Raw genomic sequence first — 26064 nt, forward strand, 5'->3', positions numbered from 1 at the left:
CCCTTTTGTTCACATTTCACTGTTCGTTTAGTAGTCTGAAATATTGAATAATTCTGCTCTTACTGTAGTAGAAATTAAATCTTTATACAGTGACTTCTTGTTGAGTGTCTATACACTGCAGCCAATTTGAAGAAGCACAGCTAAAGGGGGGGGGAAGGAGGCAGCACCCTAAACCAATGATGTGACATGCGTGTTTGTCCACATTTTTCCAGGGATCTGCAGCTTTCCATGCACTGATCTTCAAGACAATCCATGACAAAAGAGACTAGAAAACGTTTCTTTTAATACTGTATGGAGCTGTGCCCATTGTACATTTAATACTGTAAACCTAAACATGCATACACAAGCTGTTTATCTTCAGTAACTGTCACAAAAAAACCTTTTAAAAGGTACTGACCATGTGAATCCTTAAAGTGTTCACACACTGATAACAGACAGATCACGCATAGTCATAAGCTGTACTGATTATAAAACATTGCAACAAACACAAGTACTTAAAACAGCAAGTCAGAGTTAAGATAATACACAATGGGAAAACAAGCTGCAAATACATTAAAAAAAAAGTGTTGTTTTTTTGTTGACTTTTTTCTTTTCTGCGACTAGCACCATCTGTACACAAGAAAATATGAACATACAGGTTTTGATAGTAAAGTTTTAAAGGCACTTATTCAGTCTCACTGTGGACTCTTCTCTGTCGTACAGTACTTCGTAAGCATTTAGTCCCTCTTTCCTAGTCCCCCGATGCTCATAAAGTTCAATTCTGTTACCAGTCTCTATATACAAAAAAATTAACCTTTAAGTTTCTCAAAGTGCTCTCTTCAGTTTGCTGCTGACCTTTGTCGTTTTTATATTTTAAAATTTCAAAACATTATTTGCAAATGTGTTCATTCTAATTGACAACATCTTCTCTGCCCTTTTTTTTCACATTCTCTGTCGCGATCTGACATTACATTGTCCACTGTCTGTCTTCATTCCAAAGTCTTTGGATGTTGTTAGGAGGGTGAAATGAACTACTCAAGGGGGAGTAAGTCTGTTTCATGGTCACTAGCTTCTTCTCAATATTCCATGATTACCGACGCCTTGAAGTGATATCAAAGCAGGTTATCATCATAAGGTGAGCCTTGCAGAAGTTTACTCTGTTTTCTAAACGCTCTGTCACACACTCCAGTGCTTCCAAATATTCCAAGGAGTCCACCTCATAGGTTTGTTCCAAGTCAACTGAAACAAAGTAAAAATTGTATAAATTATAATTATACCCATATCAAACTATGTAATATTCAGTATCACAAAAAGTATCGTTTTGGGGCAAATGTAGCTGATGGAGTTATCTTCTAAACCAACCAGGATGCTATTGTGTTTGCATGGAGCTGACCATCAGATTTAAAGGAGTACCCAAATCCTATGTATTTATACATGAATTGACATATCAGCAAAAATGCAATATACCAAACCTGGTGAATATACATGCACCCGGTATTACACATTCCTAGATCTTAGAAGGTCCACTTTGCCAGCAGAACATCCCACTTTCTTCATGACATGGATTCAATATAAAACTGGAAATGCTTTTCACAGATTCTGAATATTTGTCTATTGCACATTAATGCAGAAGATCTCACAATCCGTTCCATTCCTAAGAGTACAGCCACACAGTCAGGTTTCCTGATACAGCTTTGGAAGCCAAAATCAGGAGTGGATCAAGGAGAGGAGAAAAAGTATAAAGGACAGATATGACTTCTCTTTTTTAATTCACTACTGGTTTTGGCTTCCAAAACTGCATCAGGAAACCTCACTGTGTGACCGTACCCTTGAAATGTTCTTCTGGATTGACACTGTTGTTGTACTATGAACTCTTTCTCAGGTTAGAGGATCTATCATGGTATAACATGCAATTTGAGACATGTCTGGAAAACCCATTGACATTTCGGAATACATGTCCATGCTAAGACAAAATAATTTGTAATAATGTAAGGTAGTAAAACATTCCCCACACCATAATTTCGCTACCACCCCCCACTTTGAGTAACTGATACAAAATTATGATCTGAGTCATGTGGTTTAAGCCAAATGTTAGTCCTAACATCTTCATGGGAAAGATTTGTCGGGCTACTTTTTTCAATATTCAACTGTGCCAAAATTGGCATTATATTCCTGTACTTGTCTGATGTTTTTCACAGCATCCTATGCTTTGTAGACAGCTGTTAGGAAATCCCAAGATACATTTCTCATCTAGCACAAATAATCATTTCATAGTCACTCCTGCAGTTCACATTTTTGATTGCTTTTATATATCTTCATGATTTTATGCATTGAATGGTTGCCACATGATTGGCTGATAAGATATTTGCATTAGTGCACGGGTATATGGAGGTTCCTAATAAAGTGGCCTTTTTTGTGGAGATAACAGCCAAAGAAATTTGCAATTGAAAAATGACTTACATTCACTGAGCCATTTATTTGGATCCAGCATCAAGTACTGCTTGGTGATTTCTAATTCCTTCATAAGCCATTCATATTTAGCTTTGACCTCTGCAATTCTCTGCTGGCGATGTTCAAGGATCTTCAGTTTTGAACTAAACCGTGATACTGTCTGAAAAAAATAAAATGCATTCAATTGCATTTTGTCAACAATGTATACACCAATACACCAACTTATCCTGCACTAGGTATTGTAATTTGCTGGGATATTATCCGATATAGACCATTCATCTTTAGATAAAGTGTTAATTTGTTTCATTATTTACATCTTTAGTTTTACAAGTGGATAAAATATGGGTAACCCATTTATTCTTGGTCTATTGGGAAAGGGAGAAACTAATATCGGTGTCCAGGCAAACATTGTGACCATCAAAGATCAGTCTATAAATCACTACAATGTTTGGTTTCATCTCCAAACGTAATTGCTTCTATCTTGGCCAACGATTTCCCATATAGTGGTAGCTGCAGTGGAAATGTATCTTCATTTGGCGGTCATTCCAAAGAAAAGGCTGTCCGACACTACTCCTTTAAAGGGAACCTGTCACCATTAAAATATGAAGTCAAGGAGTCGGTCCTATCAGTAATTGACAGCTTTCTCTCTATGTATACAGAGATAGCTGTCAGTCACTGATAAGACCACCTCCTTATAAGTTTTACTGAATATTTTTCCACATAACTATACATCAATCTGTACAACTCCTCCCGCTCTATAATGTGCTGATGACAGATTACACAGCATCTTTATGGTAACAGGTTCCCTTTGAGGTGTAGTGTAACGACCCTCATTAGTTATCAATAAGTGCCTGCTCATCAGAGGTGGTGAAAGCTGTATGTACACACAGCAGCAATCGCTCATAGAGAATTATCGCTTCAGAAACGGTGATTTAGGCGATGACATCAACAGGGACCCGACGGGCGGTGGGGGCCCGCTGCCCTCACATGTATTGGGAGCGCTCTAACGGGGCCCGGCATGAAGTATAGTGACAATGCCGGGCCTCGTCAGAGCACTCTTCATAATATGCGCACCTCGGGCAAGGGTGCAGAGGCAGTGGGGGGGCTCGCGATTCGCTGAAACACCTTGTTCACATGACTATGATGTCACCAAAGGTCCTGTAGCCTCTTTCTATAAACACTTGCAGCTGTATGGGTTTCTAAGAGAATGTAGCCCTGCTCCGGAAGATAGCTGAAGGAGGAGGAACAGAGGACTCGGGTGACACAGAGGAGAGACGTCCCCAGCGGAGAGGGTAAGGAAAGGCCTGTGTGTATACTGCAGAGCCACCCTGAGCAGGCTGTGAACACAGCAGCTGCCCATGTGCTGTGGTTCCCCTTCATAGCGGGGGAATGATGCACAGGTCGCACACCCCCATGGCCGGCCTTGGCTCCCATCTTCTCCATTTCCTGCTGTCCCCACTACAGACCAGTCCTTACCATTGGTACATGTGGGCCAGTATGTCTCCCCATCAGATCATAATTTAGCAGTTTTTTGGTTCATCAAGAGGAGCCCCTCTTACAGGTCAAACCTGTCCCCTGTCCTGTCACCAGTCACTGACAGAGCTAAGCCCCAGCAAGACTGCCATGCCAGGGGCGCACCAATTGATCACTGAGTGTAACAGAGGCAGTAGCATTGTCCTAGCGCTTCCATGCCAGGGGCGACTACATTAACTACATGGTCTCTGGGTTCAATGCAGGCGGAGGCATTGCCGCTTCTGCTATTTATTATATGGCAATCATTGGAATGAACTTATTAAAGCCAGTTTCTGATGTACAGAATTTGCATAAGCCGTATTTTGTGCAAAAAGGTTTGCTGTTATTTTGCTACTCTCACCACTTTAGAGGTAAATTGGGTGGGGCTTAGTGGAAGGGGAGTGGCCTACTGTGAGGGGGCACATATCTGGGCATTACTACTGTGAGGAGACACCTATCTGGGCATTACTACTGTGAGGGGGCACATATCTGGGCATAACTACTGTGAAGGGGCATATATCTGGCATAACTACTGTGAGGGAGGCACATATCTGGGCATAACTACTGTGAGGGGGGCACATATCTGGGCATTACTACTGTGAGGGAGCACAAAAGTAGGCATAACTACTGTGACAGGAACAAAGGTGGGTATAACTGGAGGGGCCACAAGGAAAACATAACTTTTGTGAAGGGGCCACAATGTGGGCATTAGTACTGTGTGGTAGAACTTAGGGGAAATGTCCTAGATTACCCTGCTATACATTGGCATGGCTCAGTCTTACAGGCCAGCACAGCGCCCCCTGCTGGTTATTTCACAGGGGCAGTCGCCATCTCTTCCTTATGTGATTATTATTTTTTTCTCTGTCACCACAGGGACCTTGTGGACATCATGCCGACACCAGGGACACCCTGGATGAGGTAGGACCAGATTTTATTAGTTAGGACTGGGTGAGTGTAGCCATGCATTGGGCTTAGTGAAAAAAAAAATTGTATAAATTGGGGGGGATGGGGGGGCCCAATCCAAAGTTTGCATAACACTCTAGTTACGCCACTGGACATCAACAATGATTTCACTCTATGTTTAAGTGGAACGTTTACCTTTACCATTTGTCATCCTTAATATGTGGTCGAAATCTATTTTTATTTAAAGAGGACCTTTCATGGGTCCAAACATTGTAAACTAACAGGATATGTTAGATCAATGGGGAGGAGACTGCCCTTTTTCTCAATGGGCGTTCCTTCTCCCTGGCTGTGAGTTATCCAATCGCAGCGCAGAGCGTCATAGCCAGGGTAGGGAGAAGGTGAGTTTTTTTTTCTCCCTTGCTGTGACACTCTGCGTTTTGATTTGACAGTGCTACAGCCAGGGAGTAGGAACGCCCATTTAGAAAAAGGGCAGTCTCCTGCCCATTGCTCCGATGCTAGCAATTAGCATACAGAGCGGGAGAATATACCGGGGGCCACAGTGGGCGAACGGAGAGGCGCCCAGGAATAATAGTAAGTGCAGTGAGATCCCTGGGAGGCGTGCTACATATCCTGATAGTTAGTTTACTATATTTGGACCCATAAAAAATGTCCTCTTTAACCCTATTGCTTTTTTTAAAGCATTAAAGGCTATGTACACCTTTGTTGCTAATTTTTTTTATTATTGCATTGTACTCATTTTTAGCTAAAAATAATTTTTTTTAATTGGTCTTAATTAAAATTATGGCTTCCTTTTTTCTGTACAGAGCTGACATGCTCTAGAAGCACCCTTTGGATTTTGTATCTTTTCCGTCAGACCAGGAGCAGATGGACTCCTTATCTCTGCTCTATGACATTATAGCTCAATCCTTATCTTACTGATAAGAATGTGGATTAATTAATTGTTTATGGCCTCTCAGTAGTTTAGAGATAAGGGATATTAGATGACTGGCACAAAGTGAAAGTACCAGTCACATAGCTAGAAAAACAGTTAACCCTTTGTGACAGAACAGCTCAGTATTTTTAGTAAAGGCCAATTGAAAAAATATTTTTTGCCAAAAATGAGTAAAATGCAATCATTTTACTCAATGTGTACATAGCCTTTAAACTCTAAAGGTGTTTTCTGTGATTTACTGATCGATAACCTTTTAGAATAGATAATGGGTGCCTGGTTCCAGGACCATAGTCTCTAAAAACAGCTGATTGAGGAGGGTTCCAGGAATCAGATACCCTGCCAATCTGATAGTGATGACCTAACCTAGGCATAGGTCATCAATTCTTCAATCCCGGAGAACTCCTTTAATAAATTGCCGCTAACAATCATTTACTTGTGTAGAGCATATAGGCTCTAAATAACTGGTTTCTTTGATCAATGAAAAATCCTATACCTTGCAGTCCTCACTTCGGCGACGTTGGAGCCTCTCCACATCATCTATTTCATAAACTTTTATTTCAAATGGCTCTCCTAGGCCTCGCTGTCCATTACGTAATGGCCCATCCACCCAGCGTACTCCTGGACTGTTGGCTGGTTTTCTTACAGGAGAGGTTGCATCGAGTGATAAAGCTGGAATGAGCCTGCGCCTTTGTGATCCTAGTGTAGAGAAAGATCATTCACTGAGAAAGTTCAGGAAAATAACAGTATTAATATCATTAATACACTTATAACTTAAGGGAAACCTTACTGAATTAGGCAAAATATTCACAAATCTATATACCATAATCTCTGAGTTTAATTAAAAAAAACACCCAAAATAATGTTGTCTTATCTCACAGATATGGATAAAAAAAAAAAAGTTACCATTACAAACACAATTCACATATCTCATAACAATGCAAATGGCTACCGTTTGTTCAACGCTCATTCAATTACATTATTTTTTAGATGCTTTTTGCATTTCAGCTGGCTTTCTGTTGGTTTTGTTTTTATCCATACTTCATTAATTTATTTACAAATTAATTGCATTTGAATTGGATCAATTGTCCCCAGTTTCAGTTGCTGAGTTTTTCACATTTACATTGTTCATGATTTAAATTTTTTTTAAATATTTTTTATATTTAAATGCAGAGGAAACACTTTTATTTCTACACTAATTTTCATCAATAGTGGGGAAGCTGCTTCCCTGGAAACAATTGCCATTTGAGCACCATAGCTATATGGGTACCTGACTGAAGGGCAGTCTAAAGAGGGAAGATTCCAACTCCTCTGGGTTTTGATCACGTATAATCTACACTGTAGGTACATCACTTTGACTAACAGCTATGTAGAAGTATACCATACAACTCAGAGTAAAATAATGAAATTCAGTCACTCACCACTTTTTCTCCTTCTGTCTCAATGTATTTTCCCCACAGCTCAAAGCTTCCGGAACTGCAGACCGCCAGTCAAAAGTACAATTTCAAAAAGCCAAGTCCAGAGTGTTGTAAAATATTTTAATACTTTATTTTATCCTTCAATTAAAATCAGCAGTACAGTAATGGTATGCCCATAACCTACGCGTTTAGGACTCTTTGAAGTCCGTGTTCATGGTACCGAACCATTTTAATCAAAGAATGAAATAAAGGATTAAGTGATTTTACAAAGCTCCAGACGTGGCTAGTTTAAATTGCACAAAACTCAGACCCTAATCTCACCTTTTTTTTAATATCAATTGTCCAGTGCCTCCACGCACAGTAATTCCTGCATAAAAACAACATGACAGCAAAACAGAATAAGGCTGGGATGGCCATGGTAAATGGCCATTTTAGGGTCACTATGCTTTACAATGGGGGCACCATGGCTGGTACTGTATGGATATACTGTGACTAGTACTCATAGACAGAATTGTTTGATGGCACTGGCTGGCACTATTTGTGCAGCCAGCACGGTGGCCCACTTTTTCTTAGAATAGTTCAGGGAGCTGTATTTATATTAAAAATATTAACAATGTTTGTGTAAATGCGATCTGCTCTACCTGCACCTACACCATTATAAGGAAAAGTGATTGGCACTCCAGTTTCTACAGTATAGTAGAAGCCTCAGTTATCCTCTTACATCTAAGTTCTTCAGTTGGCAGGCGCACGCAGTCATGTGACAACTAAGCGCCACCCAGGGTACAGAATATTTACAAAGTGCATTGGGCAATTTTCCTTCAGATATGTATTGTCACACAGTATTATTTATTGTAGAATTATATGGCCTATCCTAATAATATCAGCAATGTAAAACTAAGGCAATTTTTGGGGTAGAAAGGGTAGATATTAAGATAATGACTAATTATTGCTAAGAATATACATGAGGAAATTAATATTAGAAAAATAAAATAGTTGCTTTATTTTTTAAGATTTGGCAACAATAATCTGTGTGTCTAAATTCTACAAATAATATTCTGCATGAACAAACAAGACTCAACTAGATAAGGACACCTTTCTTGTGGTTTCCTTAAGTGGGAAGGCGCCTTGGGTATTTTGTATGACACCATGACTGACACGATCAGCATTACTCAGCTGAAAGATGGAGGTGTTCTCCCATTTGTAAATTCCATTTAGATGCCATTCGTCACTCCTTGGTGTTTGTGGTTTACATGACAAACAATTGATAAGCTTAGCTGGAATGACACAGGTAACAATGCAGTAGTGTTTGGTGTACCACCACACAACAGGATGGAGCTTGTCTTTCTGTGGAGAGCAGAAACATGAGCTGCTGCTGACTGTTTCATGTAGGGGGCCCAACATAAATTACCACTGTGCCAGAAGCCTATGAATACAGATTTTATTCAGATTAATCTGATAATAATTGGGATTAAACTGAGCAGAGCTGCTGACAACAGCAAGTTAGTCTGCACATAAGACAGAAGGGCACTGGCCCAGGATCAAAGCTGGCTTTTTTACTTGGCTTGCATTTTTGAGCTAAAATATAGCATCGATGAGTTAATTTTCAGTTAATGGAAAAATAGTCAAGTCTTATTTATGAAATCTGGCCTTGTTGTCCACAAGAACTGCTCTGGATTGTGCTTTGTTATAAGTTGACCCAGTAAGGGAAAGCTATTGATACTGGTGTATCATGTGTATCACTTCCTTGTGCATTATGTGTCAGATTCAGATTCTACATAGAAAAGGGGGTGAAATTAACTATTGTGTATGACTCATTGCAGCATCCATAGGGTCTTTGTATAGAGGTTGGTAACTTTCTCAATGTATTTTATTTTTATTTTAAGGATTTTCATGTTCTGTTTGCAAGCCATATGGTTGTCTGAATTATCTTACTGGTCAATGGTTACTTTGCTAGTGATGAACATGCTGACAAAATTAGTTTACAATAAGTTTCTGAGAAGCTGATTCAAAGGCAATAACCAATATGGCTGCCCATCCTTTTTCACTTCCGTAAAAATGATTGTTGCAACAAAACAGAAAATTACCTGTGTCTTTTAAGTAAAACACAATTTTCAAATTTTAATTTCTAATCTAACTACTGTTTTAAATACATGATGTACTTCTTTATAGAATGCCTCTTCATACAAAAGCATAGTTGATAACACATTTCTGTACAGTTAAAAAAAGGCATATCAACATACAGTACAGACCAAAAGTTTGGACACACCTTCTCATTCAAAGAGTTTTCTTTATTTTCATGACTATGAAAATTGTAGATTCACACTGAAGGCATCAAAACTATGAATTAACACATGTGGAATTATATACATAACAAACAAGTGTGAAACAACTGAAAATATGTTATATTCTAGGTTCTTCAAAGTAGCCACCTTTTGCTTTGATTACTGCTTTGCACACTCTTGGCATTCTCTTGATGAGCTTCAAGAGGTAGTCCTCTGAAATGGTTTTCACTTCACAGGTGTGCCCTGTCATGTTTAATAAGTGGGATTTCTTGCCTTATAAATGGGGTTGGGACCATCAGTTGCGTTGAGGAGAAGTCAGGTGGATACACAGCTGATAGTCCTACTGAATAGACTGTTAGAATTTGTATTATGGCAAGAAAAAAGCAGCTAAGTAAAGAAAAACTAGTGGCCATCATTACTTTAAGAAATGAAGGTTAGTCAGTCAGCCGAAAAATTGGGAAAACTTTGAAAGTAAGGACTATTTGACCATGAAGGAGAGTGATGGGGTGCTGCGCCAGATGACCTGGCCTCCACAGTCACCGGACCTGAACCCAATCAAGATGGTTTGGCGTGAGCTGGACCGCAGAGTGAAGGCAAAAGGGCCAACAAATGCTAAGCATCTCTGGGAACTCCTTCAAGACTGTTGGAAGACCATTTCAGGGGACTACCTCTTGAAGCTCATCAAGAGAATGCCAAGAGTATGCAAAGCAGTAATCAAAGCAAAAGGTGGCTACTTTGAAGAACCTAGAATATGACATATTTTCAGTTGTTTCACACTTGTTTGTTATGTATATAATTACACATTTGTTAATTCATAGTTTTGATGCCTTCATAGTCATGAAAATAAAGAAAACTCTTTGAATGAGAAGGTGTGTCCAAACTTTTGGTCTGTACTGTATAACAGCCCAATAGATACCAATTGGACACTCTTTTGGCATCCATCGGGTGAATAATGCCCCACGGATACATCTAAGTCACAGGAAAACGTAGGGCTCTAATATCATATGAACACAGCCTAAGTAGAATAAGGTGACTAATCAACTTTTTCCAACTGTGTGATTCTACCTGGACTCCAGACTGATGAAGCTTTAGGTACATAAACTCGGAAAGCTCTCTTAAGTCTAGATAGGAACCTGACATTTATAATTCATCGTCTTCCAATGTCTGTATTCATTCAGTAACAAGTTGTCTATGCACAGGATGAGCTGTCATCACCTCCATTAATCTCAGGTAGACTATTAACTTACTCTGTGTGGGGCACTTAGGAGAACAGGAGAAGGGTGCAGGAAGTGTGAGAGAATTCCCGGCACAAGCTCAGACACAAACAATTTAATCTTTCAATGGCGGTGTTATTCTGCTGCTAGGAGACACACAACCAGTTTATATGAGGTTGTGCATTTACAGGGTAATGAAAATGCCTTGTTCCTTACTGCAACTCTCTGAGATGTTCTTCCCCAAACCAATGATTTACGATTCTCATGAGCAATAAAATAAAACCCCCTGCAGATCCTGCTGTGGTAGGTCAAGCATGCACACTGCACACCTCTGCACTCACACTGACCTCCACCATTTATTAAAATAGCGCTATCAATAACTGAACTGCATCCACGCTCAACTTGCTCCAATTCATTTAAAGAAGCTTCTAATAATATGGATTAAGTAATCACACAACTGCTCCATTTACCGTTGACCTTAAGGGTATAAATTGCATAGATAACTGTGATTTCTGTACGCTTTCTGCAGACTAATATATACCAGAGTGATGTCACCCTTACAGGAGAAGTGATGAGAGAAAACTATTTAAAAATGGCATTAAAGAGTATATAGTTCTCATGATCACCTAAGCAGATCCCTCACAGTGTGCAACTCATGAGGACATCTAGAAAGAGCAAATGTACAGTAAAAACATCTTCTCATCTTTCTATTTATCCTATAGTTTTGGATATTTTTTACAGAATACTACTAGAATATTTGCTATAAAACTGTCTCTATTACCCTACCTCTATTTTATCTTTTTCCATCTGACCTTTAAAAACACAATCTATAACAGACGTCAGTTATGGCCGCACATTATGTAAATGCTGCCCGTTTTACACAGTTCCTGAGTCCACAACTTGCATAGAAATTCAATGTACACATATCTTGTCCATTTTTTTTTTTTACAATACTGTAACATAAGGGGCAGTTTGGTAGACATGTATTGGAAAATGTGAAGTCCAGCACACAGTGTCACAGTGCATCATTTAATAAAGTCTATAAAAAAAAGACATATACTCATAGTATATGGAATTTTTGATTTTTAATGGACTTTATTAAAGGATGATGTTTTTACAGAGACACGGTGTGTTGGACTTCACCTTTTTCATTACATACTTCCTGGCTCCAGGGGTCCATGCACCTGCAGTGTCCTGTGGCTGAGGGGGCTGAGTGGGGTGTTTTTTTGTATGCTTTTTAGTTTGGTAGAGCAAAATAAAATGGCCTATCATGTAGGGTTTATCAGTGAGTCTTAGTCGTTCCTCAGGTCAATGCTATAAACTTAAAACACTGACAGAAGGTGTACAGTATATAGGTGTCATTATTTGAGCACAAAGCTGTGGCAAATGGCTTCTGAAGGGTTAAACTTTGATTTAAAGCTTCTCAATGACCCTTCGGTGTCAGAGCAGGTCTCTGTGTACTGATATATGGTGATCATTTATGTCAGAAAAGCTTCTGGTCACAACAGCCATAAATAAGACGGACAGGGTTGCGTGACCTGAGATGAGCGTATCTTCACTGACATAATCTTTGGAGGGCTGTGAATTGTATACAGGCCTCAGGAGTGCTGAACACCAATAAGGAGATTGTGATCTCCTCTCCTAAACTACTTGCCCTTTTGATGATTTGCCATAATGAAAAAAAAAATACATTTGGAAAAGGATGGGTTGTGGGAGTTGTTGCCTTTAATTCTTTCCTGTCATACTGCCACAGGGCATCAACTCATAACAGGACTAATACAAACCCCTGAGATCTCCTGCTATCTCACTGCTAAATTACTTTGAAACCAAAGGTAAGATAAGAATAATTCTCATGACATACTACCCTACAATATCGTTCAAGTGCATAATCTACGAAGCTTGAGCTAAATAGCAAAAATAATACAAGTTTAAACAGTATTTCTGTGTTTCAGGCACATCACTTCATATTTTAGAGAGGTGAATCAGGTATCTACGGTATGTATCTTCTATCTATCTATCTATCTATCTATCTATCTATCTATCTAATATACTCACAATGTTATTCCCTTTGGCAAAAGCCAACTGGAGCATGGGAACGCTGGGAGAACATGCAGAACTGGACAGAAAGTTATTGACAATCTTTATGTCAGTTTACAGCCTTAGGCCTCATGCACACGACTGTATGTGTTTTGTGGTCCGCAAAAAAAAAACGGATGACGTCCGTATGGCATCCGTTTTTTTTTTTTTTGCAGATCCATTGTAACAATGCCTAAAACAGCCAAGAATAGGACATGTTAAATTTTTTTTGCAGGGCTACGGAATGGACATACTGATGCGGACAGCACACAGTGTACTGTCCACATCTTTTGCGGACCCATTGAAATAAATGGGTCTGCATCCTATCCGCAAAAACAACCGAACGGACACGGAAACAAACAACGTTCATGTGCATGTAGCCTAAGGGTGCATTCACATGACCGCGCCGTGTTTTGTGGTCTGCAAAACACGGATACCGGCCATGTGCGTTCCTCATTTTGCGGAACGCACAAGGCCAGCGCTATATAGAAAATGTATTTTCTTGTCCACAATTGCGGAGAAGAATAGGACACGCTCTATATTTTTTTGCTTGGCCATGAAACGGAACTACTAATGCAGATAGCACCCGTTCCGCAAAACTGGTTGTGTGAATGATCCCTTGTACTGTGATACACAATATAGACTATGGTAAAATGCCCCGTAACATGCTGGCAAGCTAGGAGGGAAAGCGGCAAGCATAACTTATGGCCTAGGACTTGCTCATCAAATTGTAGTGAAGGGAAAATTACAATTCTCCCATCAGTAATGATTTATTTTTTAAATTATAACTGTCCTAAACTTCATATTTATAAAAAAAAAAAAAATGAACATGATACTCCAGCAGAGGCTTTGAACAGGATATATAGCTTGTTGTCATTATTGGAACACAAAATAAATGCACATATAAAGTATGAGAAATTAGTAAAAAAAAAAAAAAAAGTGTTAACCTTTTGTTACTGCTAAGACAATATCTTCAACAATATCATTTTAATGGATGTGGGTCTTTATGCATTTTTCGACACTTGCAAGTTCATGTAAGGCCTCATGCACATGACCATATTTTTTTTCCACATCCAATCTACATTTTTTGCAGATTGGATGTGGACTCTTTCATTTCAATGAGGCTGCAAAAAAATGCGGGCAGCAAACCGTGTGACGTCTCCATCCGCAAGTCCTTCCTGCAAAGAATAGAACATGTCCTATTCTTGTCCATTTTGCAGACAAGAATAGACACTTTGACAATGGGGCCCACAGAAAATGCATAAGGCTGAATTTCCGTAGTTTGCGGACCTCAAAATACATACACTCGTGTAAACATCATAACTTGCATGGCTGAGACATTTTCAATGAACTGGATGGACAGATGTCTTTTTTTCTGCCTTATAAACTATGTTACTAGGTTATATTTTTCTGAGAAGTTTCTTGATAAAGAGATATTCCTGCTTGACTGGAAGAGAATAAAGACTTTAAAATGCTTGTTAGAGCCCAAGGAAATAAAATCATGTCAGCACAAGGGATGCATGTAACAGGGCGGCTACACTGCTAAATCTACCCCACTGGTATAGGAGGGCCCAGTAATAGTGAGCATGACTATTGTTTTTAAACTCATGACTCCTGGTCCTCTGCTATTCTGGCCTCTGGGACACTGGTCCTGATGCATTCCAGTGCCTGAATGTCCTGACTCTGGCTGCTGAAGAAGAGAACTAGGAGAGAGGTGGTAAATTTAAAGGGTCTTATCTGTGGTCAGATTAATTTAGGGAACTGTTCTGGGGTCTGAATAAATTTAGCTGTCTGGGGCCTCATTAATTTAGTGGTCTGGTCAGTAGTCTAATTTAATGGTTAATTTAAAGCTGTGGAAATGGACAGCCCACTGTCAGTGACATTTTTTTTTTCTTTTACTACCATGCCTGCCTTGTCCTTTGCTGATATATAATATATGCGATAATAATAATAAAAATAATAATATAATAATAATAATATAATATAAATCTGGTCCTAACAATCATGTGATTACTGGGGGCTTGGAGTCGGTATGATCAGTTTTGCAGTAAGGCCTGGCAGGCTTGTTAAAGTCTGCATTCCCTATGTGGGGGGCTAATATGCCCCAGTCACAGGAAAAAAAAAGCAATAAAAAAATGTAATATTAAATGCTCCCAAAGATTTGTATGAACTTACGAGAGGCACAAAGTGTAAAATATATTTTTTTTTTAATAAAAAAAAAATAATAAAAAAGCCACCTAACACAACTCACTGTAGCTTTTAGTTCTGCCCCCGGCAACCATAACCTTACATGCCCTATATCAAAATGACCATTTGTTCTTTTTTCCACATTTTCCCAGGTATAAAAAAAATAGAAAATAAAAATAAAGCCCCAAGTGTTACTGAAATAGGCACAGAAATGTATTATGTATTGAACATACAATATGCTTTTCAGATCTTATATATAGTACACAACTGGTTTCTGAAAACCTTCATTTTCCCTTTTAGCTGTCTTCATCTACTGAAGATAGAACATTGTGAAGTAAAAAGTAGAATGGTCACAAAGTGTTAAGGGTGTAAATTATGAGGAAAGCAGTGATCTGTCCACTAATGTGATTATGTTACTGAAAACTATCCATTGTATGGGATAATCATATGTTCGCCATGGGGTAGTAGAATGAATGCTATATGTGTAGTCCCTTGGAAGGACTGTACTGTAATGTACATGGACAACTTTCTCATACGGCTGCTAGATGAACTATGCATACAAAACAAGAGGGACTTTTACTGATCTTTTATTTACAGTCTCCAATGTACAATGCTGCCCATAACTATTCATACCCCTGGCAAATTTTGACTTAGGCCCCTTTCACACGGGCGAGTATTCCGCACGGATGCGATGCGTGAGGTGACTGCATTGCACCCGCACTGAATCCTGACCCATTCATTTCTATGGGGCTGTTCACATGAGCGGTGATTTTCACGCATCACTTGTGCGTTGCGTGAAAATCGCAGCATGCTCTATATTCTGCGTTTTTCACGCAACGCAGGCCCCATAGAAGTGAATGGGGTTGCGTGAAAATCGCAAGCATCCGCAAGCAAGTGCGGATGCGATTTTCACGCATGGTTGCTAGGTGACAGTCTATTCACTGTATTATTTTCCCTTATAACATGGTTATAAGGGGAAATAATAGCAATCTGAATACAGAATGCTTAGTAGGTGATCAATTGAGGGTTAAAAAAAAAATAAAAAAATTAACTCACCTTCTCCTCTTGTTCGCATAGTTCCCGGTCTCTTCTTTACTTCTTTAATGATGAACTACCGGCTAGGACCTGTGGTGACGTCAGATCACATGCTCCAATCACATGGTCCATCACCACGGTGATGGACCATGTGATTGGAGCATGTGATCTGACGTCACCAAAGGTCCTTTAGCCCACAGCTCATCATTAAAGAAGTAAAGAAGAGACCGGGAACTACGCGAACAAGAGGAGAAGGTGAGTTAATTTTTTATTTTTTTTTAACCCTCAATTGATCACCTACTAAGCATTCTGTAATCAGAATGCTATTATTTTCCCTTATAACCATGTTATAAGGGAAAATAATAACAACTACACAACACCTAACCCAAACCTGAACTTCTGTGAAGAAGTTCGGGTTTGGGTACCAAACATGCGTAATTTTTCTCACGCGAGTGCAAAACGCATTAGAATATTTTGCACTTGCGCGGAAAAATCGCGGGTGTTCCCGCAACGCACCCACACATTTCCCCACAACGCCTGTGTGAAAGAGGCCTTAAAGTTACTTTTATTCAACCAGCAAGTAATTTTTGGACGGGAAATGACATATACTGCCTGGCCAAAAAAAAAGTCGCCACCTGGATTTAACTAAGCAAATAGTTATGAGACTCCAATTGGATAATTACTGCATGGGCGATTATCTTTCAGCTGGCAACAAGCTATTTAACCCCAACTGGTGCAATGAGTTTCTTATCATTTCTTAAACAACCTTGTTGAAAGACACATCTCATGGTCGTGGAAAAGATGTTAGTCTGTTTGAGAAGGTTCAATTCATTGGCATGCATCAAGCAGAGAAAACATCTAAGGAGATTGCAGAAACTACTAAAATTGGGTTAAGAACTGTCCAACGCATTATTCAAAACTGGAAGGATAGTGGGGACCTATCGTATTCGAGGAAGAAATGTGGCGGGAAAAACATCCTGAATGATCGTGATCAGCGATCACTCAAACGTTTGGTAAATCAATGCGAAGGAAACTCAAGGGATTGGGACTGAACTGCTGTGTAGCCGTAAGAAAACCACTAATCAGGGAGGAAAACCAGAAAAAAGGGCTTCAATTTGCTAGGGAGCATAAAGATTGGACTCTGGAGCAATGGAAGAAGGTCATGTGGTCTGATGAGTCCAGATTTACCCTGTTCCAGAGTGATGGGCGCATCAGGGTAAGAAGAGAGGCAGATGAAGTGATGCACCCATCATGCCTAGTGCCTACTGTACAAGTCTGTGGGGGCAGTGCTATGATCTGGGGTTGCTGCAGTTGGTCAGGTCTAGGTTCAGCAACAGTATGTGCTCCAAAATGAGGTCTGCTGACTACTTGAAAATACTGAATGACCAGGTTATTCTATCAAAGGATTTTTTCTTCCCTGATGGCACGGGCATATTCCAAGATGACAATGCCAGGATTCATCGGGCTCAAATTGTGAAAGAGTGGTTCAGGGAGCATGAGACATCATTTTTACACATGGATTGGCCACCACAGGGTCCAGACCATAACCCCTTTGAGAATCTTTGGGATGTGCTGGAGAAGGCTTTGCGCAGCAGCCAGACTCTACCATTATCAATGCAAGATATTGGTGAAAAATCTATGCAACACTGGATGGAAATAAATCTTGTGACATTGCAGAAGCTTATTGAAACAATGCCACAGGGAATGCATGCCGTAATCAAAGCTAAAGGCGGTCCAACGAAATATTAGAGTTTGTGAGCTTTTTTTTTGGACAGGCAGTGTAGGTGTCTCCCAAAAGATAAGACAATGTAACAAGGCATTATTGTGGAAAAAAACATTTCTCAGCTTTTATTTACATTTGAGCAAAAAATGTCCAGTCCAAAATTATCCATACCCTTCTCAATAATCAATAGAAAAGCCTTTATTGGCTATTACAGCAATCAAACGCTTCCTATAATTGCAGACCAGCTTTTTGCATGTCTCCACAGGTATTTTTGCCCATTCATCTTTAGCAATGAGCTCCAAATCTTTCAGGTTGGAGGGTCTTCTTGCCATCACCCTGATCTTTAGCTCCCTCCACAGATTCTCAATTGGATTCAAGTCTGGACTCTGGCTGGGCCACTCCAAAACGTTAATGTTGTTGTCTGCTAACCATTTCTTCACCACTTTTGCTGTGTGTTTTGGGTCATTGTCATGCTGAAATGTCCACTGGTGCCCAAGGCCAAGTTTCTCTGCAGACTGCCTGATGTTGTCGTTGAGAATACTCATGTATTGCTCTTTTTTCATGGTGCCGTTTACTGTGATTAGGTTCCCTGGTCCATTGGCTGAAAAACACCCCCAAAGCATTAGGTTTCCACCACCATGTTTGACAGTGGGGATGGTGTTCTTTGGGTTGAAGGCTTCTCCTTTTTTACGCCAACTGGACACTTTTTTCTCAAATGTAAATAAAAGCAGATCCCCCCCCCCCCCCCCCCACAATAATGCCTCTTGTACATCGTCTTATTATCTTTTGTGAGACACCTATGTCATTTCCCATCAAAAAATTACTTGCTGGTGGAATAAAAGTAACTTTAAGTCAAAATTTGCCAGGGGTATGAATAATTATGGGCAGCACTGTATATATCATGACAATGATGTTTTTTAACAATACCTGCTGCAATATAGTGCAAATGTATGACAATATCATGCACTTAGCAGCTTGATACCTATGTTGTACCCATGTGAAAATAAATCTATATGTGTAATTTATTATAGTAGAAGTACTTATATTGTAATTTACTATAATATACTGTGAAGGAAGATATTCATCATTGCTAAAAATCAAGAAATATCAAGGTCACATCTATCAAGATTCTCATGTTCAAAATGAAGGTGCACCTTAAAAATGAGTTATAAATTGCTGGTAAACCTACAAATAAACATATTTGTACCATCACACAGAGTGCTGTCCGCATCTTTTGTGGCCCCATTGAAGCGAAACAAAGCAACGGTTGTGTGCATGAGGCCTTAGTATTAATAGCTATTTAAAATGGCTCATCAAATCACCCCTTTTAAACCAGGCACATAGCCTGGTAGGGGTGATCCTGCAGTTTAAAATAATACCTTCCTCCTCACTGTCGGCGCCACTGTTGCTAATAAAATCCTACTTTTATTCCTTTGCTGACAGACAATTTTGAGCACCAGGAGGCAGTTTTTTTTTAGTACGAGCACCGCTACGCGACGCCTACTGACGTCTAAACCCCACCTCCTCCCTTGATTGACAGCACTAGACCAAGTCAAAGTTTTAATATTTCTCTTATACAGTTGAAACTCTAATATCAGCTACAGGAGCAATATATTTTATAAAAGAAACCAACTTAATATTAAGTATGATTTATATCTGTTGCAAAAATTGGATGGTTCTAAGCAATATGGATTTTCATTGGAATTATGCAGTACAGTCATCAGCTTATAACAGACAAATTACTGTAGCTATAATTTCTGTAACATAATGCAAGCGCAGTTCTGTACCTTACAACCACTGCAATCAATTTTATTGCTTAATTATATCCAAGGCCATTTTCTCATACCCTTTTTCTGTGCTATTGATTACTAATATAGCATACAACTACAATTTTATGGTTCCCAGCTGTTCCTCCAATCAATTTCTCTCCTGGTGATGTCAACACCAATAATGTCCTAGCAGCTGATTCATGCAAAGGGTAAAGGGCTGATGACTGTATTATAGGACCATTTCTGTCCTGTGTAACATAATCCTTAAATTAATACAGTATGTGGATAATAATGTCACTGTATATTCATTGTCACATGTTAGCCCAATATCCCTGCTGATGCACTTAATGGCTGATATCTCTGTAAAATCAGTGTCTTTTTAGCCTACATCAGGCTGGTATACACAGTAGACTATTCTTTCCTATGCAGCGTGCAACTATAAAAGTGAACTAAACATTATTATTAACATTGGGGCCTACAAGCTCATGCATGGCTATACAGTAGCATATAATGGAAGTTGGAGAATACTTCAGATTTATATGTCTGATGAAAGGCTCAGACAAGATAGAACAGAAAACCCAATGATCAAATGCTGCAAAGCAGCAGCTCTAACCACTAAGCACCATTTCCAGCCTATTAGATGACATTGCTGTTTTGCATGTATTTACATAGAAAAGGTGTGAAACACATATAAGCCAAGTGAAGAACATATGTGAAAAACATTTAAACCACTAGGGCATAATGAAAACAACAGCTGTAAAGAGTATAGTTTTCTATTCTTTGTGTACAACTGTGCACCAAGCCTCTTTTTGCCTTATGTCATGTCATATTTGGCAAAAAATTACAAAAGTTCATTGCACCGTACCTGAATTTGTTCGCTTTTTTGATGATTTAAGACTTCGACACCTCCCGCTGACGGAGCTACTGTTTTCACTCATAGAGTCTTGGGCAGAAGAACCACTTCCTGTGGCTTCACTGTCTCTTATCATGCTTTCATAACCACTACTGCCACCACTGTGATAAAAAAGTGCAGTTTTGCCCATTGCAGGTGGTAACTCACCACTGAGTACACTGCTGTTGTCACTACCATGGCCACTACTACAGCGATGTGGCTTTCGTGGAGGAGTGATTTTGCTATATGGGGAAGGTAAAGTGTGTACAGTGGGCTTCTCCTCAGCATGGAGAGCTGCACGTTCATCTGTATCTGAATTTCCATGTGAATGCACCCCCCGACTTCCGGTGCTTCCTTGAAGTAGTTCTGAAATCCTTCCATTAACTGCTCTTAAGGGCAACTTAGAAGCAAGCCCAGAACCTCTATTTCTGCTAAGAGATTGTGTTGACCAAGACATATTTTTTCCATTTGGAGGAAGACTTGAGCTTCGTCCTACAGACTGTGGAAGTGACTTTGTAGAAAAGCTCAGAGTTTTGGTTGCAGAGGCAGACAGGCTGCGGGCTTTAGGACTGGCAAGAAGTAGCTTGCTTACTGCTGATATCTTTGAAGGGCTCGCTTTTGGAGAAGCTCCTGCTGACTGAGAAGTGTTAGTTGGAGATGACATGACATTTCGATTAAGGCTTCTCCCAGACCTTGGCAAAGTGCAGTCCTTACTGAGGATCATTCTTGAACTCACTGATGAAAGGCTTCCTGCTCGTTCTAAAGACAAACATTCATAATGGCTTCCATTGGTTCTTCCCAAAGAATTTGTTCTGCTAGCTAACTGTTCTAGTTTGGCACTGAATAACTTGCTACTACTGTTGCTTCTGGTGTCCATACTAAATCCTGTCAATTTGCCGTTAAGTTCATCTGGAAGACTGGGCAAGGAAGATAAAGAGTATTTTGAAGGACTGCTTACAGTGTGCTGAGGGCTTGCTCTATTTTTATGATCTAGACTTGATTTCCTTACTGGTGGAAGAGGAGGGGTGCCTTTGGGTCGAGTAAGAATGCAATGTTTAGGAGATGAAACTCTTCTCTCTAAAGTAGATCTAGATATTTGGAGTGGGTTGACAGACACAGCAGTGTTATTCTCATAGTCATAACTCATGATATCCTGCTCGTCCTGCTTACATAATCTTTCTAAAACTCTAGGAAGGCTGCCTCTTTGTGAGTAATCACTTATATGAGCTAGACCCTGTGTGGTCAGTGCCATTTCACACCCATCTACAACTCTCTTAAGGTTCTCAGACAGTGGCGAGATGCTGCCCTCTCCACTGCTACTGCTTAATCTGTCTGTCATACTTTGCTTTCTATACAAGTCACGGTCAGTTACGCAGTTAGCAGCTTCAGGCATTTGTCCATCAATTGAATCATTTTTCTCCCTTTTGGTATCATCTTCACGTTTTAACCAAGGATCATCAAATATAGGTTCCATTTTACAGTCTCCAGAATTGTTTTCTACAGACTGCGACACTTTTCCAGGCAGATTTAATCCTGGCAGGCATTCATTACTCTCCTGAGCTATAAAAGGACTCACTGCAATGCAGGGATAAACTGTAATGTTTGTTTTCATTGGAATGTAGTTTTCACAGCCATTCAAACCTGAGGTATTTGATATTGTGACTGTGGTTTTCCCTACTGCTGAAATATTGCAGTTATTTATAGGGGGTGCATTCTTCTGAACTGACTGAATGAGCACTGTGTCCATTTCTGGCTTCTGTCTGTTGTTTGTACACATTACACTAATATTCTGCAATGCAGTTGTAAATTCAGAAATAGGAGGCTCAGCCAGTGCTTCCCCATGGCCATAGCACGTCTGAGCAATAAAGCTGTGGCATGACTGTTCACCATCACTACCTGTGCTCATTTCACTCAGCCAAGAGCTGATGGAAGACCTCCTGCTTCCACCTTCTTGACATTTGTCTTCCAGTTCAGGCTTCGGTAGGGGTAAGAATTGTGTGATGCTGACTTCAGATACTGGTGCTGAGTTGGAAAAGCATTCAAGATCCTCACTTATACTGCTAATAATGCTTACAGGTCTGGAACCAGAAGCCAAAGCCTGCACAGAACAGTCACTATTAAAACTGATGATACTAGTTGGCCGACCATTGTCAAGGACTCCACTTATTGTTAACTCCTCAACTAAAGTGAAAACCAACTCGTCCTCGCCATTTAATTCCAAAGGTTGTTGAACAGTTACCATTGTTGTACTAAGAAATTCCTTTTTGGACTCCTCACAACTTTGCTGCTCTGGAAGTACCGATTCAGAAGACACACTGCTTGAATTGGATACTGATCTTTTCATAATTTGTGGGCTCATACCAACAGGAGGAGTCCGCATCTCTGGTTGTGAAAGGGATTCCATTAGTGATCCGGGATCCTTATTTGCAGATTGTGGAGGAGCAGAACTAGGAAGGACTCCTTTTTGTGTATATACTTTACACCTCTGTGAAGGAGAGTTTGGTGGTTTGTAGTCTGAGGTTTTAGACAAACTAGCAATGCCTAATCTTGGTGATCCCATTGCTCTTGGTTTTCCTTCTACAAACCCACAACTGTTCAGGCTTTCTCGACTTCCCTGTAAGCTGGTATCTTGTACTAACTGGGAGGCTCCACTGTGCACTCCACAGCTACCTGTAACACTCCTGGGAGAAGATGGAGTAGATGTGTTAGCTACATTCCCAGATGGAACTGGAGAGTGATTTCTTGGTATCTTATAAGCTGGCCCAACATTATTTTCTCTGGCATCTTTGTCAGATTGTACATTTTCTGAAATAATTTCTTCTTTACTTGATTCTGTTACACTTTTTGGTTCTGTGGTTGGGCATAAAGCTTTGTTTGATTGGTCTCCGCTATACTGAGCAGGCAGCTCTTCAAATAGGAATCGATTTGTTTCCTCACTACCATCAATACAATCCAACCTTTCCTGCAGTTCTGCAAAAGTATTACATTTTAGACAATCCTTTTCTGGTTTGTTGTGAGCCACTTCATTAACATCCTCCAGTTTCACTTCATTTTTTGACTTTTGCAAAACTGGAACAATTGGGACAAAGTCAGGTGGCCCTTCATTATCTGTAAGTTCCTTGTCAGACAGGGCTGTTCCATTGGGGCCAACATAAATAACTGTATCACATGACTGTTCACTGCTTGAAGAATAATCTGGGTCGCTGGATAAACTGAGAAGAGGGAAGTCAGGGTCAACTACATTTCGGGAATGGAATGGTCTCAGCTGAGTTGGCCTGCGCATTCGTCCTTCTTCACAGGAACTCTCTCCTCCAGATGAACTTGATGTATACTGTTAATATGAATAAGTAAAAACTCATCTGAGAACATGTAAAATGTATAAAATAGCATGCAAAAGTAACATTGTGCCTTATGTCAATGGTTGCTTTACTAAAGAGAATTGCCTTTACAGATAATATGACTATCAATAGATAAATGACAATGTAAACTAATTTAAACAAACATATCTTTTAGGTTTATATATCTTTATATTAAGCCTATTATGCAGAACTGAATCACTACTCACACCGTAGGGACTGTAAAAATAATGAAAAAATTTGGGTAATAAAAAAAAGCTTATACAGTAAATATAGGACCTACATTAGAAAGGGTACAATAATATTTCAATTAAGAGTACCATTCAATTAGTATTTTTTGAATAATTCCTATACAGATTTTAATGGATATACAGATAATATAAACATAAAGGACATCATGCTAAATACATGAGTATGTATGTATGTGAGTACAATGCTACCTAGGTCTTTAGGTCTGCATCTATCCATATCTCATACTGTTCTGATGTTCATCTCACTCATCTAAAACAAACACATATCCCACAATCTGTTGCTTTATTGAACTGAACTCTGCCTATGATAACATGACAACGGAAATCTGAATCAAGCATCTCTTACCTTGGTTTTCTTTTTCTTCATCCTCAGCACCCGGGAAGCAATCTGGACAGTGGACAGTGTCTCAGCATAGTTTCCTGCAGCAGCCGAAATATGAGCTATCATTGTAGTGCGGCAGTTCATGTTCCCCAGAGACTCTCGAAGTAGCATTGTGAGCTTGCTCTCTCTGCAGAAACAAAATGAATTAAGGCTGCATTAGTGAAACATGTTTCACTTGTACTGTCATGATGTGACTTCAGAGCCCTGAAGTTTTTTTTTTTCTCTCCTCTCCTTAATGGCATACTAATCAGGATCATGCTGCACAGTCACATCGCATCTCATGTTAAGATGAGAAATACAGGGGATGGGTCACTAGGATTTTCTTTATGGAATTATATCAATCCACTGACCATTTGATTTCATGCTGAAATTGTGTCTAGGAAGAAAATGTTAATACCCTGGATTTTAAGCTGCCTAATTAGTTTTGACAGAAGTATAGTAATAATGTTTCCTCTAAGTGGATCTATTAATACTATGCATAATATAGAACAGAAAAATAACAATCAAACTTGCATCAATGCTAGAAATATATATGTAAGTAACTACAAATTCCTATGTAAGTAACCTGAACCAAGAGAGTTTTCTGTAACACCATCTATTTCACATGACATAGACCATACATTGGGTTCTTCACCAGTGGGTGGGACTGAAACCATCTCTCAGTGGTAGCCCTGGTGGAGGGACCCTCACTGATCAATGCTTTATGATATGTACTATCAATATGTTATAAAATACTTTCATGGAAATATAGTTTTAATTATTAACTGAATTACAATGGCTGATTAGAACAGTTTGTGTCCATATGTCTTATGGCATATGGCCATCATGGGGGGAATGTTCCTGTTACTATCTCAGCTTTGACATGGATGGCCATTGGTTATGTAATGCTACATTTACACTATACTGCTTTGTCTGAACCTAAAACTAGAAAAGTGGTTTTGTTTTCTTGGTTCCTCTAAAAACCAAGAACAGGGACAGCCTGGCAACCAGCCAACAGATTCAACCACTCAGATGCAACTGCTCAAGGAGTCAAACGAGATACTCACCAGCTGAATGAATGGCTTGAATGGAGGCTGGACTAGCTGTGCATCTAAACCCGTAGGGAGCAGTGGCATACCCTCGATGCAACAAATATCAAACTATAACTAAACAACTCTAACCAAACCAATGACCCCGGTAAAATATCTTAGAATGTTAGACCTCTGAATTTCTTTCCTTAATACGGGATAAAATGGGCCACATGATTCGCAGGATAGATTGAAAACTCTGTCCATCAATTTCCAGGCTTCCTTTCTTCCTAACACCACAACGGCATGATAGGTAGAGAAGGAGGTGATAGTAAAACAATAGCTCATTAAATGGGTAGTACAGGATTAGAAAGACATGACTGCTTTCTCCCTGCAACAGCACCATATCTGCCCAAAGTTGTGCCTGGTATTGCAGCTCAATTCCAGGCAGGTGAATAGCACTATTATGTAAGACCAGGTACAACATACGAACTGGAGAGTTGTTCCTATCCCTTTAAGTTTAATTCATTTATTTTTTTTCTAAATTAGCCAGTGAAATAGTTTCCTTACTGTTGGCTTCACACTTGTGGATGGTGGAGGCAAGAATTTTGAGGGTGAACAGGTATGTGGCCAACCACTATGTTACTGCACCCGGCTACTGTCCAGAAGGCATTTCTC

At 39.6% G+C, this 26064-nt stretch overlaps 1 protein-coding gene across 1 annotated transcript in view; it reads right to left on the reverse strand.

The window, feature by feature from the left end:
• Positions 1-285: 285 nt before the first annotated feature.
• The window catches only part of KIF26B (kinesin family member 26B), a 390270-nt gene continuing 364491 nt past the window's right edge, over positions 286-26064 (reverse strand). The window contains exons 11-15 of the mRNA XM_040429447.1: positions 24344-24506; positions 20364-23721; positions 6291-6493; positions 2440-2590; positions 286-1218 (exon numbers count right to left, since the gene is read on the reverse strand). Of these exons, the coding sequence (XP_040285381.1) occupies positions 1070-1218; positions 2440-2590; positions 6291-6493; positions 20364-23721; positions 24344-24506 (4024 nt within the window). The 3' untranslated portion in view covers positions 286-1069. The remainder of the gene's footprint in view (positions 1219-2439; positions 2591-6290; positions 6494-20363; positions 23722-24343; positions 24507-26064) is intronic.

The sequence above is a fragment of the Bufo bufo genome, chromosome 4, assembly GCF_905171765.1.
Source record: "Bufo bufo chromosome 4, aBufBuf1.1, whole genome shotgun sequence".
NCBI classification, from domain to species: Eukaryota; Metazoa; Chordata; class Amphibia; order Anura; family Bufonidae; genus Bufo; species Bufo bufo.